Source organism: Ranitomeya imitator, chromosome 10 (genome assembly GCF_032444005.1).
Source record: "Ranitomeya imitator isolate aRanImi1 chromosome 10, aRanImi1.pri, whole genome shotgun sequence".
In the NCBI taxonomy this organism is placed as follows: Eukaryota; Metazoa; Chordata; class Amphibia; order Anura; family Dendrobatidae; genus Ranitomeya; species Ranitomeya imitator.
Genome location: NC_091291.1, coordinates 17,736,349 through 17,756,866, shown reverse-complemented (window position 1 = coordinate 17,756,866; position 20,518 = coordinate 17,736,349). Strand labels below are relative to the sequence as shown.

The 20,518-nt window shown below is 42.7% G+C and overlaps 1 protein-coding gene across 1 annotated transcript in view; it reads right to left on the bottom strand.

Moving 5' to 3' along the window:
* The window catches only part of CADM4 (cell adhesion molecule 4), a 311,412-nt gene that overhangs the window by 14,548 nt on the left and 276,346 nt on the right, over positions 1 to 20,518 (bottom strand). The window contains exons 3-6 of the mRNA XM_069741119.1: positions 19,125 to 19,277; positions 18,712 to 18,846; positions 10,594 to 10,755; positions 7,213 to 7,303 (exon numbers count right to left, since the gene is read on the bottom strand). Of these exons, the coding sequence (XP_069597220.1) occupies positions 7,213 to 7,303; positions 10,594 to 10,755; positions 18,712 to 18,846; positions 19,125 to 19,277 (541 nt within the window). The remainder of the gene's footprint in view (positions 1 to 7,212; positions 7,304 to 10,593; positions 10,756 to 18,711; positions 18,847 to 19,124; positions 19,278 to 20,518) is intronic.

Here is a 20,518-nt window from a genome sequence, read left to right as displayed (position 1 = left end):
CAGTACCCAAAAATGGCCACTACAGGGCGCTATACTGCCCCGTACATTGCTTACATCTAGCCAATGACTGATCAGTGCAGGCCTCGGGGCTTCAGATCCCCACCGTTCTGACATCGGTGACCTAAAAGCCAAAAGTCCTGGATGACCCCTTTGTCACAGTACCGTAAAGAGTTTATATAATACCGCCATATACAACTTGGTATAACATATAACGCCATAATATTAATACTATTCAATATTTTATACCTCACCATATAGTGTGCACATAATACAGCCATATACTGCTTGTGATAATGTCGCATAGAGAAAATATATCACCATGAACCAACTTAGATAACAGTGCCATATGATGCTTAAATAATACCGCCATATAGTGCTAAATACCAAACCATATAGCTTTCATATAATACAGTCATATACTGCTTGGTATAACAAAGTGTTTATTACCACCATTCAATGCTTTATACCATACCGTATAATGTGCACATAACACTGCCATATACAGCTTGGTATAATATATAGTGCCAGGATCAGGCCATGGTAGTAGTGCCTTAATATTAATACCTTTTTTATGCTTTATAATACTCTATACGTGTCCACATAATACCTCCACATAGGGATATGACATATCACCATGAGCTGACCATATAGATAACAGTGCCATATGATGCTCATATAATACGGTTATACGGTGCTTAATGCAAAACTATATTGTTCTCACATAATACAGCCAGAAATCATTTGCTATAGACAAGTAGATAAATTATAACTTCTAACATACAGTGCCTAGATCAAGCTATACTACTGCCATATAGTGCCCAACATGCAGTATTTATACAGGGCCATATATTGTGCACATAACACATCATATACTGCTCTTGCAATAAAGCTAAATAGACAAAGAATAACATATACTGCCATGATAGCAGTGTCAGAAAAGGACTTTATAATGCCACCATACTGCTTAGTATAGCAGCATGCAGTTTTCAAATAATACCGCCATACTCTGCTTATATAATAATGCCATATAGAGAAGATAGTCTGGCCACAACAAGAGTGCCACATAATACCTACTGACTTAAGACTAATTCCACAATATATACTACAATACTGCCGTATTACAGCACAATACAGTGCAATAATAATACCGCCACTCCGTGCCCAAATAACACAGCCATATACTGATTGAATAATAATTCTTTATAGAGAAGAAATACCATATTTGCCATGGTCTAAAAGGAAATAAACCTACCATACAGTGCTTAATCCGGCACCATGCGGACAGTGTGGTCATAGTATCAGTGCCATATAACACCTAAATAATACTACCGTAATAAATACTCCAATACATCCAAAATAGAATACAATATCTTGCCTCAAAACTACCACCACTAGGTGTCTGGATAATACAGACATATAGTGCATACATAAGTCTGCTGTATAGAGAAGAAATACCGTATGGTGCGACCATGCAGGACTGCCCAAATACCGTCACTTGATACGGTACTTACATAATACCGCTTACACAAGAGTGCCGTACAGAGAAGACAATAAATATGCTGCCATTAGGTGGCCATGACAAAAGTGCCATATAATAGCGAAATACTACCGCCACACAATGCTTTACATAGTACCGACAATACTGCCGTACAGAAAAGACGGCTCATACAATTTTAAAATAAAACAAACAAGGCTTAAAGGGCAGGGTAGAAAGTGTCCCTTTAAGTGTTTAGTGATACTTTCCAGGTGCGCAGGACACGTGCTCGGCACTCAGTGTGCAGTCAGTGAGCCCTCAGCAGTTTTATTATGTGAGGAATATCTGACGGAGGATTAGATTTGCACTCAGCAGTTTTGTCTCGTATGACTCGGATTTTTATATACAAATTTGCTCCACAATATTTCCCATGACGCCGACAAAAATACAAGTTCAGGACAGAAATAGAGCAAAAGTGAACCTCCATAAACCGAAGCAGAACAGTCAGAAGGGTCTGGGTCCAGGAAAAAATTGTATCTACAGTGCGTGTGGATCTGTGTGTCTGTGTGTGTCCATATATGTACCTATATGTGTGTCTCACTGATACATTGCAGCTTGTGATCCGGCCCCGTGCCCCCGGCGTATAACATCCAACATCTCGCCCCCCGGTGTATAACATCCGGCCCCCTGATATATAACTTATGACCCCTCGCCCCCTGGTGTATAACATCAGGCCCCTCGCCCCACGGTGTATAACATCCGGCTCCTCGCCCCCTGGTGTATAACATCAGGCCCCTCGCCCCCTGGTGTATAACATCAGGCCCCACGCCCCCCGGTGTATAACATCCAGCCCCACGCCCCCCTGTGTATAACATCCGGCCCCTCACCCCCCGGTGTATAACATCCGGCCCCACGCCCCCCGGTGTATAACATCCGGTCCCTCGCCCCCCCAGTGTATAACATCCGGCCCCTCGCCCCCTGGTGTATAACATCCGGCCCCACGCCCACCGATGTATAACATCCGGTCCCTCGCCCCCCCAGTGTATAACATCCGGCCCCTCGCCCCCTGGTGTATAACATCCGGTCCCTCGCCCCCCCAGTGTATAACATCCGGCCCCTCGCCCCCTGGTGTATAACATCAGGCCCCTCGCCCCCTGGTGTATAACATCAGGCCCCTCGCCCCCCAGTGTATAACATCCGGCCCCACGCCCCCCGGTGTATAACATCCAGCTCCACGCCCCCCTGTGTATAACATCCGGCCCCTCGCCCCCTGGTGTATAACATCCGGCCCCTCGCCCCTCAGTGTATAACATCCGGCCCCTCACCCCCGGTATATAACATCCGGCTCCCCGGTGTATAACATCTGGCCCCTCGCCCCCCGGTGTATAACATCCGGCCCCTCACCCCCGGTATATAACATCCGGCTCCCCGGTGTATAACATCTGGCCCCTCGCCCCCCGGTGTATAACATCCGGTCCCTCGCCCCCCGGTGTATAACATCCGGCCCCACGCCCCCCAGTGTATAACATCCGGCCCCTCGCCCCCCGGTGTATAACATCCGGCCCCACGCCCCCCAGTGTATAACATCTGGTCCCTCGCCCCCCAGTGTATAACATCCGGTCCCTCACCCCCCAGTTTATAACATCCGGTTCCTCGCCCCCCAGTGTATAACATCCGGCCCTCGCCCCCCAGTGTATAACATCCGGCTCCCGGTGTATAATCTCCGCCCCTCGCTATGCTGTCAACCTTTGCCAACGCATTCCAGAATGGCCTGTGGTGCAGAGCTCACAGATACCAGCGCGGTCCTGTAATAGGAGCCACTGGGGTAACAAGTCCGTCCATGACATTTCTCCTCCTGAACCTCCCCCATCACCTGTGACTGATATTATTGATAAATGAAAGAAACGGCAGCAACTCAGCCACGAAGTGCAGACCCCGAAACATTACAGAGCGGGGGGCCAAGTGCTGAAGAGCAAAGGACACCATCACTCCACTGACTCCATCACTGCAGAGTCCAGACCTCCTCTGGTATTAACATCAGCACAAACACTGCGCCCCCCAGAGCTCATGGCCGAGCAGCTGCATGCAGTCGTACATCACCAAGCACAATGCCGAGTGTCGGAAGGAGTGGTGTAAAGCTGCCACCACTGGACTCTGGAGGAGACATGATTTTTGCAGTGACGGATCACACTTCTCTATCTGTGTCTGATGGAGGAGTCTGGGTTTGGTGATTCCAGGAGAACGTCACCCTCTGACCACACTGTGCCATTATACAGATGGTGGAGGAGGATAATGCTATGGGCTGTTATCAGGGGGTGGCTTTGGCCACTTAATTCAAGAGATGGGAAACATTAATATTTAAAGACATTATGGACAAATGTAGCCTTCAGCTTTGTAGGAAAAGTTTGGGGAAGATCCTTTTCTGCCCTCCATGACTGTGCCTAGTGCACAAGGTCCATACAGACAAGGAGGGAGTTTGGTGGAAGAACTTGACTGGCTGCACAGAGCCTGGACCCCCAACCCCATCCAACACCTATTTATAGAGGAGATTATGAACCTGGCCTCTCCCCAACATCGGGGGTCTAACCTCAAAAATGTTCTCCTAGATGAAGGTGGAAAAAATTCCCACAGATGCCTCCAAAATCTTGAAGAAATCCTTCCCAGAAGATCGGGAGCTGAGGACCATATCTATATTAATAGCTATGGTTATAAAATGCAGGATCATAGAAGTTCCTTTTATTGCTTTTTGAGTCACCTCTCAGGTCCAGTAAAAAAACCAACAATGTGGTGCCATAACCCAGCCTCAGTGGTCCCCGAATATATTCTTATTTCGATACTCCACCAGCCGGTTAGGTGTGTCGCCCCGACCTGACAGCGACCACTTCTCCCATCGCTTTGCGTTGTTTGTGGCCGCCTCTAGCTTTCTGTGTGTTGTAATAATCCTGCTCAAAAAAACACTCTGGGGTGCAGGTTGTTCTCCGAACAGATGAAAAAGTGTCTCCTATAATAAAACTCAAGTGTCCCTCTTTGTGCGGTTGAGAGGTTTCACACAATAAAACAACTTTACTGAGCAGCTCTGCTCAAATCCTCCAGACTGATTACACTAGGAATTTCATCAGCCCCGATAGGTGGACGAGGGCTCTTCAGGTGGATACGGCGCTTACACGAGACGTAGGATGAAATAGAACAGCCCGGAGAAACATATTCTCATATTACAATGACTAAGAACTGGTGCCGCAGGAATCAGGTGCTCCTCACTACTTCTACATGTCATATCAACCAAACGTAACTTCTTATCAAAGTCCTGATTATGCCTGTCCAACAGTTTTTAGGCTGTAAAATTGGGTGAGGTTTGTCAAAACCCCACCCATAAGTGGGCTTCGCCCTACGATTTGGGCACCTCTTGGACGGGACTTAAACATCCCTATTTTTTACCAATGTTGGAAAATTTCCAATGGCTAGTTTTCTTCCTTGTGTAGAGGATGCCAATACGCATATTTTTCACAAATCAAGCATTCATCTCGATACACCACTTAATTAAAGTTCGTCCTTTTTTTGGTCAATAGGGGGAACTATCTTTTGTCTTTCAAAGAGTCAACAACTTCCCAAAGTTCATCACGCCTCCATAATGGACTTGGAAAGTGGCAGCGTCTATCTGAGCCACAGCATTAGTCATTCCCATTCTTATAGTGGCAGGTGTTATTCATACCTTACCCACCAGAGGGCGACCACGAGCACTACAATGTCAAAACTCCTCCCACTGCACAGAGCATACAAAATCTGTGCTTCCTCCCAGCATGCCCGACTATGAAATTCAGCAGCGCAAATTAGATATTTAGGAATTATTTTTGAAAGAACTGTCCGCGCCACGTAACTTACGGCGCTTCATAGTAAGCACTGTCGTTAATTTCGGTCATGATTGGAGTTGCCCTTTAAAGACAAAGTACGGATATTATGGAGAATAGAGCATCGCATTAGGCTTGAAGAGGATGAACGAGATTAAAGCCGTGGCTCCACGCTGAATATTAATGTCTCCGCGCTGTGCTATGCAGGCGTTCTGGAGCCTGGGAAGATTTGTCTCTGTTTTATGGGGTTTTCTGGAGAAGCGGACTGATTAGGATTCTTGGTGGTGTTTAGGGCTGCAGCGAGAGGCCGTTCGTCTGCTCTATTTCTGTGCCTGCCGCTGCAGTGCAAGATATATGGGGTGTGCAGGTCGTATTAAAACACGTTTTATGTTCTGCCTGCGCGTCATTAGGATGTCTATGGGGTTTATATATCCGTACAGAGGCTGCAGAGAAGCTGCGGGGACGATTTATAAGAATGGAGTCTGTATAGCTCCAGCACCGCAAAAAAACAAAAAGGATTTTTTTTTTCTCCGCCGCACACGGCTGCAGCTTCGCGCGTATTTCACTGTGAAGTCTTCCTCCAATTTCAGGGTGGCGGACGGGAAGGTGCCCTCATATACTTGTCAGGAGAATTTTGGAAATCAAAGCCGGTCAGATACACAAATACTTCCTCCTATTCAGATTCGCGTCCATTGGGGGCAGAATATTTACCTAAATTTGCTAGGACAATGGCCAATTTAACTCAAGATGCTACGAATGTGGTCAGACAAGTTGTGAAGGACCCTAAACGCTCATCATATTAACGTTGAGACGTGCTTAAAGGGGTTGTCTACTGAACGCAATATATCACCTACCCCTAACATAAGTGATAACCTCTAGATCGGCGAGGACCTGACCCCCTGGGACTTGCACCGATCGGCAGAGCGTGGCACTTTTACCCTAGTTATGAAACGGAGAGGCAGTGTCCATGCTGGATTGCCGCTCCATTCATTCTCTTAAGTCAAACGCAGATTTCGGTAGCCTCATAAGGAATGAGTGGCGCGCAATTGGTCAACAGAGGTGCCCTTCTGATTTTGTAAAAAGGGATAACAGTTTCATGACAGGCACAAAAATTCCCCATTCTGCAGATAGAATAAGTCATAACATGTCTTCACTGGCCAACACCTTTAGAAGACCAAGACGAATTGGAGATATTACTACAGCCACGAGGTGACATCATAAGTATGGCCATACTTGCCAACTTTTAAAAAAGCTGTCTGGGATGTAGGGAATTGGACATACAGAGTAAAGGATTGAGCACCCCTCAAATACCATTCACACTTTCTAAATTTGTCTATGGACCCCAGAGCTTGGCCATGGAAAAAAGGCAGAAGAGTGTTACATTCCATTTGTGTTTGGCCCATTGACCAGCTAAGTGCCCAACACCATCCATGGAAGATACAATAAGTAAAAGGAACGATGATGGTATTATACCGCTGAATGAGGTCTGTTCCACCTGGAAATGTGTAGACACAAACTCATCTGTTTTATATATCCTGTATTTGGATCATTATTTTCCTGCAACGCAACCAAATCACGAGCGCCATTTTCCACACCAAGTCTACAGGACCTTTTAGGCAAAGCTATCAGTGAAGCAGGAATACTTTCTGGGAGTGAAGAGTGGTTCACATCTGTGATATGATGGAAGGTTCAATGAGGCTTCCATTAGCGGCTAGGCAATTGGATACTGTCTAATTTAGACACCACTAGTCCCCTTCATTAGTCCACCATTTGTCGTAGAAAGGATTAGTGGACTCTTGCCATAAAGTCAAGTAGGACCACGATGGCCCAAAACATTATGAAAGGAGTATTTGTAGTAGTGGCGCCAGTACTATTGCCATAGAATGTCCTTACCTGGGGTTCCCAGTTACATCACATTTGAGAGTCAATGGGTCACCTTCCCTCACCAGGCTCTGAGAGGCTTGGATTCGAGCAGTAGGGGAAACTGCAGAAAAGAGGACAGAAATGCAAAAATATGGAGTTAACAATGGGCGTTATCATTAATGTACATCCCATAAATTGATAAATATTCTTTTCTGAGAACTTTCTGGTACAGGACACAGTGGACGACCTGTTCGATAATACGCAAACTCCCTAAGCAGTATGACTCATGTGCCAAGTCTTATCAATTGTTGGATTATTTTTGGTATTTTTGTTTCGGATGTGACATGTCCAGACCTTCGCACCTCCATAACCTTGTCCCTTTCCAGCTGAGACATTGGATTTGTTTGGATACACCGGAGCTGGTGACATTCCTAGATCTAATTATCTTTGTTATGTCTGATAGTTAATTTAATTAGAGGTATATGCTTGATTTTTTGTAGAATTATTGCGTCTTATCTTTGGAGGCTTTATTTTTTTTTCAGCTGAAACGAGAGATGGTCTGGAGGGAAGGCTGAAATACATCTACACAAAACAGCAGAGAGATATATTGCGATGTACCCCTCCTCCTCCTTCTTCCACAAGCCTCTCCGGAATGATTTCATTTTATTTACATAATGCTAATTGTGCACGCCAAGGTTCTGAAATCTATGCACGCAACAAGACAGCAGAAGGCCGTGTCTGGAGAAGTTATTGTGATCTCTGTCTTCACGGGTGGTGGAAGGAGACTTGTAGCCTTCCAATGAAAGAGATTCTGCACTTCCCACCTCCCTGGAAGACTAAATTTGAGGCCAATGATTGAGAGCCTGGCTTCTTGAAGGCCTGGTAGACCCTACGAGATATGGCCCAGATTCTCTATCTACCTCCCAGCATTAGTCATGCGGAGGGGTGCTCATTGATGATGTACCATTAGATCCTCCAGAATGAAGACTCGACCAAAAATGACATTTCCTAACATCACAGTCAAAACATTCCATAGAAATTACAGGGTTGAAGCTTAATTTTCTGGAGGATCTATAAGTCCCCAATGAGCATTATTCAAGGGCGGTGAGAGATAGAGTGACCAAAGCTGATCATGCAATTAAATAAATGTCCTTCATATTATGACTTAAAGGAAACCCAAACACAAGATAAGACTCAAATGAAATGGCCATTTTAGAGCAAAATGTACAATAAGTTTAGCCAACCATTCAACAATTGGGATTGTTGGTTTTTTTGGCTAATGATCAGCCCTGGTGGCACCGCTGGTCGAAAATATCCAATATTGGCCACTGTATTCTGTGATATGTTTGGGGCAATTGGCCAATGAACAAGATGTGTCCTTTCTCTTCTCCTTATCTGCCCATGGCGCCAGCCATTGGGAAAAGTTGGGTTTCCATCAGAGATATAAGGTTGTTCATATAGGTCCATTAGTGTGATCACACATGTGGGAACCCAAAGTATTCTCCAGTTGGGTGGTGGCACCAAGTAAAGCATTTTCATTGGTGCCCAATAGCTTAACGACGTGTCGCTTGACAGGAAAAAATAATATGTTCCTGACTACTTATTGATTTACGTTATGTGTTCAACTCGTTTATACATGGTGGTTTGGATGGCGATTCGGGAAGTTCAACGTTCAATGAGCAAAGGAAAAGAACGCTCATGGTTTTTGAGGGTTAACAGAAAATAAGGTATGGCTCATGTTTAATAAAAAATAGATTTTTTTTTGTTTTTTTAGTAATGTTCCACTACATTATCCTTTCGAGACCAGTCGTTCGGAAGTTACAAGTCCATTAAAAAACCATCCGTCTGGAGCGAGGATGCGCGGGGCGTCAGCTGCTCATTTCAGATAACACATGAATGTGGGAAGGAAACGTTAAGAGATTCATTTGTGTAATTAACAAGCAATGATTTCGACGTGACGGCAGAAGACTCCAAAAATGTCAATAACCACGAGGTCATGGAGTGAGCCATGAAGGGTCAAAGGGAATTATGAAGATTTGGATGAAGTTTAATGGGGGTCTTTATAGGGATTTCAGGGGATTCTTAAAAGTCAATGAGGGTCACGGGGGATATGGTTTTAGGAACTTGAAGTTGGAAGTTATTGAATATTAGTGATGGCAGATGTTACTGTGACTTAGTGAGAGATCATGATATTTACCGTCTGTCGATTGTAGACCATGGAGCAATTAAAGTCCTACATGAGGCCACAGTAGACGCAGGACTTAAGCTCTTAACCTGGATTCCAGACAGGTCCTCATTTGGTGTTTATTGGGCCAAGCAGTGTCAAGTGTTCTGGAACAAAAGACCTTGGCTCATGGCATATAAAATAATAGTTTTGGTGTTCCTCAAGGTTAAAATTTCATTGGGATTACTATTTTTTGGGGGGTTCGTCAACATTTTAATATTTTAGTCCATGCAGCTGTTTAGGTTTTACTTTTGGGTTAAACTAAGTTTTAGGCAAATGCAAAATTAATTGTAAAACCATTTCTAGTAAATCCGGGAAAATGTATAAAATAAAAAATGGTAAAATTGGGGAAAAATAATTTTTTATATTTAGAGAAGTCTTTTTTTAATTTATTGTATTTTTTTTATCCAGGAATAAGAATAGTTGTAATATTTTATTTTTTTTCTCTCCAAGTTTTTGCTTTTCCGTACATATATACATACATTCATTATATATATTTTTTCTTTTTTTTTTTTTTTTTTTTTTTTTCTTTTTACATCTTCATTGTACACCACATTTGACTTGACAAGACATTAGGAATATAAGAAATGACCACCACTAAATTATGCCATCATTTTTTTTCCATTTGGATGGACATTTGGACTTTCTAATTTTTCTCCAACTAACGGCCCGATTCCTACATGGGCGATTTAGACATTAGCTACTCAGGGATTGTCCACTTTTGACAACCCCTCCTTGTTAAACTGGTCGCTAAACAGTAAGTTGATGACAGAGTGTCCTGAGATCACCTGCAACCACCAAATCTTTCAGTAAGTGTTTAATTTCCCTGTAGTGCCACCGCAGGTAGGTGAAATGGAGAATTACACACTTCTCATTCATATCAATGGATTGTCTGTGTAATTCAGACAAGACAGGTCCTTTAGAGTAAATGCTGCACTTTGTAACCACTCTCTAATCAAGGGGCGGTCTCCTGTTCAAAATCCCTTGGCCAAAATAAAGTAGGGATTTGTTTACTAAAATTTTTTTACATTTTTTTTATTACAATTTTTAGATAATTTGATTTCTGTAATCTGTGTGTCGCACTTCCTTTACTTTTTAATGCACACCTCTACGTGATCATCGCATCCATATCGGACGGACATTTTGATCTAAATGTAATAAAGGGTTAATGATGATCCACCACTTACACTGGACGTCCAATACGTATTGCGTTTGCTTCTTCTGCCCCTTTAACGCCGGGTGCGAGGCCTCACAAGTGACGATTTCTCCGTTATCCCTCCTTTCCACCGGGAAATTAATGCTGTTCGTTATACTGAAAGTTTTTATGTTCTCCTGTTTGCTGGTAACTCCTAAAAAGCGGGGGAAAAAAATACAATAATCAAATGAAATGTTTCAGCCGGCTCCTCGACAAAGCAAATAATGAGCTGCTGGAAAAATCTGATAAATTGTGTCCAAAAAAAAAAAAAGGCCAATGTTTCTCTCTACTTTCTGCTGTGGGCACAAACCGCAGACTCCGCTCTTTTATCTGATTTTCTAAATTTATATAAATAATATTCCAGCCTATCCTTTGAGTTATTCATCCATTTTAGGGTGGTAGAACCATAAAGAGCTGCAAAAGCTGAACAAGTGTGATCTCTCTTTTTTAATAATTATTTTTTTAAATCAGATTTTGTCACACTTTTAGTAAATATATATTTGTGGGCAGAGTATGGTACCATTATTTATGCAGTATTATGGCGGTATTAATATTTATTTCCTTCCAAATAAGGTACGTGACCCCATAGGAGCCTTTACAGACTTTACAGTGCCCAAATAACATCACACAGTGCCATGATACCGCCAGTGTCATAATAAAGGCAAAAAGTGTCAAATGCCCCAGAGTCTTCACACTACTGGCAGCGGTATTATATAGGCACTGTATGACAGTGTTAATTGATCAGCATATTTTTGGGCACATGATGATATCGTTATTTAAGCAGTATTCTGGCGGTACTACTATTTCATTCTTTCCAACTCAATTGGATCCTCTAAAGGCTTTATTTTGCCACCATATAGTACCGACATAATGTCACACATTGCCATAATGCAGCCAAACATTGTCCAAATACTAAAAGCAAATATGTCAACTGCCCTGGAATCTTCACCGTCTCCTCCTCATCAGTTGGTTATGGCGTTTACATAGGCACTGTATGACAATTTTCATTGATCGGTATATTTTTTGAGCACAGTATGGTACCATTATTCATGCAGTGTTATGGTTGAGTTACTATTTAATTTATTCAAAACAATGGTTGCTGGTCTAAAAGAGTTTCTAGAGACTTCAATCTTCCTCTATACAGTGTAGAAATAGCATCATTTAGTACAAAATACCGCCAAACAGTGGTTTAATAATGAAGGCAAAAAGTGTAAATTGTGCTGGAGTCTTCACCATCCCCTCCTTCGCAAACATGTCCTGCTCACACCACTGGTTAATATATTATATCGGCAGTCTATAGTAACGCTAATGGATTGGTATATTTTTAGGCACGATATAGTGCAATTATTTATACAGTAGTATGGCAGTATTAGTATTTCATTTATTCCAAATAATGAATATGACTCCATAGGAGCCTCTGCTTACTTTACCATTTACTGTACTATGCCACCATACAGTGACCAAATAATATCACACAGTGCCATAATACCACCATACAGTGACCAAATAATATCACAGTGCCATAATACCACCATACAGTGACCAAATAATATCACACAGTGCCATAAAACCACCATACAGTGACCAAATAATATCACACAGTGCCATACCACCATACAGTGGCCAAATAATATCACACAGTGCCATAATATACCATACAGTGACCAAATAATATCACAGTGCCATAATACCACCATACAGTGACCAACTAATATCGCACAGTGCCATAATACCACCATACAGTGATCAAATAATATCACACAGTGCCATAAAACCACCATACAGTGACCAAATAATATCACACAGTGCCATACCACCATAAAGTGGCCAAATAATATCACACAGTGCCATAATATACCATACAGTGACCATATAATATCACACAGTGCCATAATACCACCATACAGTGACCAAATAATATCACACAGTGCCATAATACCACCATACAGTGACCAAATAATATCACAGTGCCATAATACCACCATACAGTGACCAACTAATATCGCACAGTGCCATAATACCACCATACAGTGATCAAATAATATCACACAGTGCCATAAAACCACCATACAGTGACCAAATAATATCACACAGTGCCATACCACCATACAGTGACCAAATAATATCACACAGTGCCATAATACCACCATACAGTGACACAATAATATCACACAGTGCCATAATACCACCATACAGTGACCAAATAATATCACAGTGCCATAATACCACCATACAGTGACCAAATAATATCACACAGTGCCATAATACCACCATACAGTGATCAAATAATATCACACAGTGCCATAAAACCACCATACAGTGACCAAATAATATCACACAGTGCCATACCACCATACAGTGGCCAAATAATATCACACAGTGCCAAAATATACCATACAGTGACCATATAATATCACACAGTGCCATAGTACCACCATACAGTGACCAAATAATATCACACAGTGCCATAATACCACCATACAGTGACCAAATAATATCACACAGTGCCATAATACCACCATACCGTGACCAAATAATATCACACAATGCCATAATAACACCATACAGTGACTGAATAATATCACACAGTGCCATAATACCACCATACAGTGACCAAATAATATCACACAATGGCATAATACCACCATACAGTGACCAAATATCACACAATGGGATAATACCACCATACAGTGACCAAATAATATCACACAGTGCCTTAATACCACCATACAGTGACCAAATTATATCACACCGTGCCATAACACCACCATAGAGTGTCCAAATAATAAAAGGCAAATGTATCTATTAAAATTTATGTTTTAAAAATATATAATAAAAAGAAGTTTAAAATGCATTTTATATATATATATATATATATATATATATATATATATATATATATATATATTTATTGAGGATGTAGAAACAAAAAAACAATAAAGAAATTGGAAAACCAGCAGAATTGATGTTTTTCAGTTGTCATACCTCCAGAAAAAAAGCAATGAAAAGCTATTAAAACATCACATATCCCCTAAAATAGTGCAACTAAAAACTATGTCTCAGCATGCAAAAAGCAACACCTATGGACGGGAAAAAATAAAATATAAAAAAGTGGTACGTCTCAGGAAATGGTGGCACAAATCAAAATTTGGCACTTTGTCCGACGGCTGGATGGAAGCAGGACGAGTCGTGGGCCACATTTGGAGACCGAATAATGGTGTCGGATCTGCCTAAAAATCATGTCTGAAAACCAGCCTGATGGGGTTATTATGAAAAAAATAATAATTGCGCAGTCTGGCAATCTTGAACGGTAAACCGGTAAAAAATGTTGTAAAAAAACCCCTCCGAAACAGGTTATGATGATATCACATAATTGTGCCGATGACTTCCAGTGGCTGCGATTACCTAACCTTGAAATTAGCTTATCTGCCGGCAGCCGGAGCGACCTTCCTGCAATCATCTTAATTTTACTTGACGGGAAATAATTAATCCTCGGAGACAGGACGAATATCAGACGATTATTGGGTTAAATATCAAATATCCACCGAAAAACAAATCCGGGTAATACATAAACATGAGCGTCCTGTCGACACCGCAGGAACCGGACAGTTTGCCCGGCGAGATTATCGATTACGATTTCAGCCCGGACGCGAGACCTTTCTTTAGTCAGCGACTATAAACATTATGGAAAAAATAACAAGTATGTTTTTTTCACAAGACGCTGCGTGAAAATGGCTTTTTTTGGCTTTGACTTCAATCTTCTTTTTGAGTGGTTTTGACTTATCACAGTTGTGATTCCCTCGCGGGGAAGAAAGTGATCCGGCATTGATTTGAAACACTAGGCTCGGTTACCGCGAGTTTATAAAAACAAGAAAAACATACGTTCCATTTTCAGTGAGAATGAAATGGCCTCGGGGGAGAGATGGGTGTGGGGAGGATGGTAGAAAACGCTAAATTATCCTTTCATGTGCAAATTAATGTGCGCGATTATTGGAGGAAGCCATTTTGGACGCATCCGTCAATCGAGAAGAAGCGAGATCCATGTGTAAAACCAGCAGCTTACGACTTAGGAGCGTCCACGGTAATCAGAAATACTAGAAGCCTGGTGTACAGAGCCGGGTATAAAGTGTTAGGCAGGTGTGGAAAAAACACTGCAAAGTATTAATAATTCATATTTAGCAATTAACAAAATGAGAAATTAAAGTATCTTCAATATTTGATGACCGCCTGTCACCTTCTTCTAGGTACACAGGTTTTGAAGGAACTTGACAGGAGATTGTTCCAAACATCTTGGAGAACTGACCCCAGATCTTCGGTGTATGAGGCTTGTGCAGATCCTTCATGTGAGCGATCACCAAATATGGATTAAACTTAAATTTCTCTTTTTCATTCACTTTCTGCTAAATTATATAAATAAACTGTTAACACTTCTATTTTTTAAAGCATTTTTTCCTCACACCTGTCCAGTTACTGTAGATATCCATAAATGTGATCTATGTATACCACATTCAGTAGATACATCTCCTCTTAAATAATTAATCTATAGATTTATGTTTGAAGATGTTAACCGCTGCATGTCAGTTTTTCCATTTTTGCTCTTTAGTTTTTGTTTTCAAGATCCATTTTTTTCTGTCGATATAGCCGCGTGGGGGTTTGTAGCTGCAGTTTTGAATGACACCAAATCAATCATTTTACCAATATATTGTACTCGATGGCCAGGAAAAAAAATCCCAGTGCTGTGAAATCCGAAAAAAGACCCCACAATTCCACCATTGCTTCAGGGTTTTATTTTTATGGCATAAATTGCCGGCATCGGGTTAGATGTGGGCTGAGTTCTGTAAATCTCTCTATACAATTACATGAAGCATCGTTTCGTTATGTGGTCACGAAGGAGTCAAAATGCAGAAGAAAAAGTAAAAAAAAAAAGGTGAATATATTTGGAGATTTGCACCCCTTCAGTTGGAAGGGCAAGTCTATGAACACATGATGATCAAATCAATCTGGAATTATTCAAATTTTGTTACAAAATTTCCCAAAATTTGGATTCTCGAAAATTTTTCGAATTCAATTTTTGCATGGATCAAGCAAAATGGTGACCAGACGGGTGTTGTTTTATGCTCCGTGCTTGCTCTTTGGTTCTTCTGGCACTCAAGACAAGAGATTGACCTCATGTGGTCATGGGTGGGTTAATATAGAGCATTAAAGATCGGGGATGTATGAAAAGATCCTTAGGGGAAGATCGTCCCTTTAAATCCACTTCTTTATTTCTACTTTTAGAGCTTTTATATATATTTTTTATACCCAGAATATGAAGAGCTACAATATCTCAATATTTCCAGTACGAAATGAACTTCATATATGAATGGCACAACCTGACAGGCATAAGATGTTGTTTTTATCGAAGGCTATGGGCCTCGATGATGGCGTGCGATTTCTGCCTGTGCCTTTCAGCATTTTGCCAGGAGAATCAAAGCTCCAGGGGGGAAGTGCCGCTGCCGCTCTGCTTTGGAAATTGTGGAGTGTGTAGTTTAGCCGTAATCTGCCTCCTGCATCTACTCCTCCATTATCTTGCTCCCCTATCGCGGCGATGCAGGCACCCTATATATCTCCCCATTTATTGCCGCAGTCGCCCACTCTCTGCTCTTCCGTCTTATCTGCTGTACTTCTCTCTATTCCTGTCTGCAGTTTTCTGCAGTTTCAATCAGTCGGCAGCCACAATGAGTCCTGGGTACAATTCTTATCACAGGCAAAGTGCTTGTCGTCCTCGCCGCACAAAACTTTCAAGCATTGTTATGACGCCGTAAGGAGGGGAAAAATTCAGTTTATGAAAAAGGCAGAAACCGGAGGAAATGCCGAATGCTGATCACAGCGTTCTCTATGCATCGAACACAAGTGTCTCCAAGAACACAAGAAAACTAAAACAAGCACTACACATGACGCAACACACAGTGTGCACACACGCGAACAGTGCCAACTCCACACACACACACACACAACGCAACACAGGCTCTACACACATAGAACGCAACACAGGCTCTACACGCATAGAACGCAACACAGGCTCTACACGCATAGAACGCAACACAGGCTCTACACGCATAGAACGCAACACAGGCTCTACACGCATAGAACGCAACACAGGCTCTACACGCATAGAACGCAACACAGGCTCTACACGCATAGAACGCAACACAGGCTCTACACGCATAGAACACAATACAGGCTCTACAAGCATAGAACGCAACACAGGCTCTACACGCATAAAACGCAACACAGGCTCTACACGCATAGAACGCAACACAGGCTTTACACGCATAGAACGCAACACAGGCTTTACAAGCATAGAACGCAACACAGGTTCTACACGCATAGAATGCAACACAGGCTCTACACGCATAGAACGCAACACAGGCTCTACACGCATAGAACGCAACAGAGTCTCTACACGCATAGAACGCAACACAGGCTCTACACGCATAGAACGCAACACAGGCTCTACCCACATAGAACAAAACACAGGCTCTACACACACAGAACGCAACACAGGCTCTACACGCATAGAACGCAATACAGGCTCTACACGCATAAAACGCAACATAGGCTCTACACACATAGAACGCAACACAGGCTTTACACGCATAGAACGCAACACAGGCTCTACACGCATAAAACGCAACATAGGCTCTACACGCATAGAACGCAACACAGGCTTTACACGCATAGAACGCAACACAGGCTCTACACGCATAGAACGCAATACAGGCTCTACAAGCATAGAACGCAACACAGGCTCTACACACATAGAACGCAACACAGGCTCTACACGCATAGAACGCAACACAGGCTTTACACGCATAGAACGCAACACAGGCTCTACACGCATAGAATGCAACACAGGCTCTACATGCATAGAACGCAACACAGGCTCTACACGCATAGAACGCAACACAGGCTCTACACGCATGGAACGCAACACAAGCTCTACACGCATAGAATGCAACACAGGCTCTACACGCATAGAACGCAACACAGGCTCTATACGCATAGAACGCAACACAAGCTCTAGACGCATAGAACGCAGCACAGGCTCTACACGCATAGAACACAACACAGGCTCTATACACATGGAACTCAACCCAGGCTCTACACACATGGCGTAACAAACAGTCTGCACACACACGGCGCAGCACAGGCTCCACAAACAGAATGCAACACAGGCACTACACACACACAGACCCTACACACGCGTGATGGGACACAGACCCTACACACATAATGCAACACAAGCGGTACACAAACACAACACAGGCTCTACACACACATAAGATGCAACACGCTCTACACAGAGTTTGTACACAAACGCAACACATGCTCTACACACGACACAAAACACGCTCACGATGCAACACATGCTCTATGCATATAATGCCACACAGACTCTACACACAACACACACACTATACAAAGACTACATGCTGTACACATAGCCATGCTCTAGCACAGACTACGAGTTACTATACAGAATCCCAAGCTCACGCTTTCTGCCATAAGTAATCACACGGCTGCTGTCAGGGGCCTAACACAAACTAAAGCAAATAATGACCATAAACAGTATATAAAAATACAAAAAACATGCTACACACTGCACCCAAGCCTATTGCACCATGTCACTCAGAAAGACAATGGTTTAGGCTTAGATACAGGATGTCTGTTCTGCTGAGCCCCAGTATCTGAGCCTAAAGTAAACTTTACAGTACCACACATTATAGGCTTAGATACACAAGCTTAGATAACCAGTAAGCTTAGATACAGCAGCTCCATACCCCTGGAGACGGCTTTCGGCAGCGTTTCATGAATCACACATGATACATTGGTTCCGCGCTGTGGTGTTACATCTATAAAGGCGCGTGACACATGATAACAGAACTGAGAACAGTCCCATAAATAATACACCCAGCACTTACCCTACATAGACCCAGTCTCCTGGGGCGTAATACCATACTAGAGCCCTTACCAGAGCTACCCTCCTTTCTCCGGACATAGCAGAGCCGAAAGTGCACCAGGTGTTACCTAGTATGGCTGCCATGGTGCAGCTCCTCCGGGGTCTCACCTTTTAGTTCCCTGCGGTCCCGGTACCACCTCAGCGTAGCTTCTGGCTTCGTCCTGGGTGCAGAGCAGATTAGTTCCACTTGTCCTCCTTCCACCGCCTGCTCCTTCACTTCCACGACTGGATTTTCTGGAGGAACTGCAAGAAGTCGACTCCATTAATGGGCGAGATCGAAAAGCCATCTGGACAATGGGTCTGCTTTTTACCCGATGGACCGGACCTGCTATGTACAGAACGACCCCTTATGATAGAGAATGGTGTTTTTATTGCCAGCGCTAATTACTATGTTATTGTGTCTGTGCAGAAGAATTTTGAATGCAGCTCTTGATGTGAACTTAATGGAAGAAGTATTATCCTATTCTATGAAGTTTACCGAGTTTTGAAATCGGAGATCTACTTTATTGGCACATATTTACCCAGCACAGTGAGCGTGGCGATCTGGTGATGTGTATCATCCGTATACAGCTGGCAGAAGTATCCTCCTTCATCCTCCAGCTTTGCATTGGACAAATGGATCTTCACCAGTTTGGGTGTGAACTCCACCAGCTGGAACCGCTCGTCCTTTAAAGCTAGAAACAGAGCAGACAAAACACCAAGACATTAAAATGATAAAACACCGAGGGGGGGAAAATCTAATATTAATATCATATTCAGCTTCAGAGGTAGAGTCGGAGGTGAGAGTTAGTGGGGACCCCAAAACAGCAGAGGAGATACAGAGGGGACAAGGGCTACGTGTAGGCCGGACCTGGAAGTGTTCGTGAAGGAATAATGGGCATGAACTGTAGAAGGAAGTAGCCACTATGAGCAGAAACAGAAGATGTAATGAAGTTCCATCAAGTTATACCTTAAAATCAATTTACGGTATATTTGTAAAAGTGATCCAGCTCCTTCCTCATCTATCCTGAAAGTTCTGGGTTCCTGTGTCATCAAACAATGTGTAGCCCTAGCGGGAAGTGTCTGGAGAGCCCACCGATACACACACACTCAGAAAAATGGTGATGGCTTTAGTCTGAATTCAGACATCCATGTATCTCGGTCCGCAGTATACAGACTGGACATCAGCCTTTTTGACCCAAACTTGACAGCCTGATAGGACGAGTATGAACCACGATAATCAAACCTCTGAATTCAGCCTTAAGGACCAGGACCGGTGCTTAAAAATAATTAAGCATTGTTTTTTCTTGCCATTTCAGTCCCTATAATACCGCCTTGGATAGCCAAGATAAAATTGAGGTATACAGTTTAAATCCAGGCCAGCCCACCTTTCCTAACTACATCCTTGTTTACTAGGGGGCCACAAGAACAACTTAAACCACTCATTATTATTAGTGAGAAAAATTATCTTAAAAATGGAAAATGGCTCCCTTTTATTTCCCTTGTATGTTTAACTTTGTGTCAGTCCTCACCATCATTCTGACTTTCTCTTCATGCGCTAGGAAGCTCGGGACGAACAGCGCAATAGGTCAGAAGACTGCAGATGCACGGAAGGACACACAACGCTACATTGGTGGTCGCAATATTTAACTCTTTAAAACAAGGGTATGTCCAATGCCTCTTCCTCTGGTTGCAGAAATATCTAGAAAGCATTTTTTTTTCCCAAATCCGAACCCTTCCCTCCTCCTCTTCCTCCTCTTTTTTTCTGCTGAAGTTACATCTATTGAATGCAAACTGCAGATGTCGGGATAAAATTAGAAGTGGATTAGAATTAGCCTGAATCCCAGAAGAGGAGGGGGGTATCATTATGGTAAATGGCAACGTTTAACCTCCCCTCGTCTACCACCGTCTCCTCCTTTACCCAGACTTTAATTCC